This window comes from Merops nubicus, unplaced genomic scaffold, assembly GCF_000691845.1.
Source record: "Merops nubicus isolate BGI_N331 unplaced genomic scaffold, ASM69184v1 scaffold10725, whole genome shotgun sequence".
Lineage (NCBI taxonomy): Eukaryota > Metazoa > Chordata > Aves > Coraciiformes > Meropidae > Merops > Merops nubicus.
In genome coordinates this window covers 1-359 of record NW_008610325.1, presented here as the reverse complement: position 1 = coordinate 359, position 359 = coordinate 1, and the positions used below count along the sequence as shown (strand labels likewise).

The window sequence follows — 359 nt, the reverse complement described above, 5'->3', positions numbered from 1 at the left end:
CCCCCGGCGCCCCCCCGCCGGGGGCGAGCCGCCCCCCCCCCAGCCGCTAACGGCAGGCGGGGCGGCCGAGAACGGCCCCGGGGAAGCGAGAGTGGGGCCAAACGCTCCTCCGCAACACCCTCCTCCCACCTTTCTCCTCCGAGGAAAAGGACCAGGTCCTCTCCGCTTGGGAAACAGGCGACCTCCCCCCGTCAGCTGGCTCCCCGCCCGTCCACGCGGGGAGAGACCCCCGCTCCGCCCGGCCACTCACCCGGGTTGAAGAGCACCGTCCCCTTGAGGTAGGCGTACTCTTTGGTGCTGATGTCCAGGCTCCAGCAGTTGACCAGGAAGCCCTTGATAGCCTGTATCTCTCCTGCCGA

General features: G+C 70.2%; 1 protein-coding gene across 1 annotated transcript in view; it reads right to left on the bottom strand.

Moving 5' to 3' along the window:
- The window catches only part of NR0B1 (nuclear receptor subfamily 0, group B, member 1), a gene marked incomplete at its 5' end in the record, with an annotated part of 1,716 nt that extends 1,360 nt beyond the window's left edge, over positions 1–356 (bottom strand). Inside the window, one exon of the mRNA XM_008940878.1 lies at positions 251–356. Coding sequence (XP_008939126.1) covers positions 251–356 — 106 coding nt within the window. The remainder of the gene's footprint in view (positions 1–250) is intronic.
- Between the last annotated feature and the right edge of the window lie 3 nt (positions 357–359).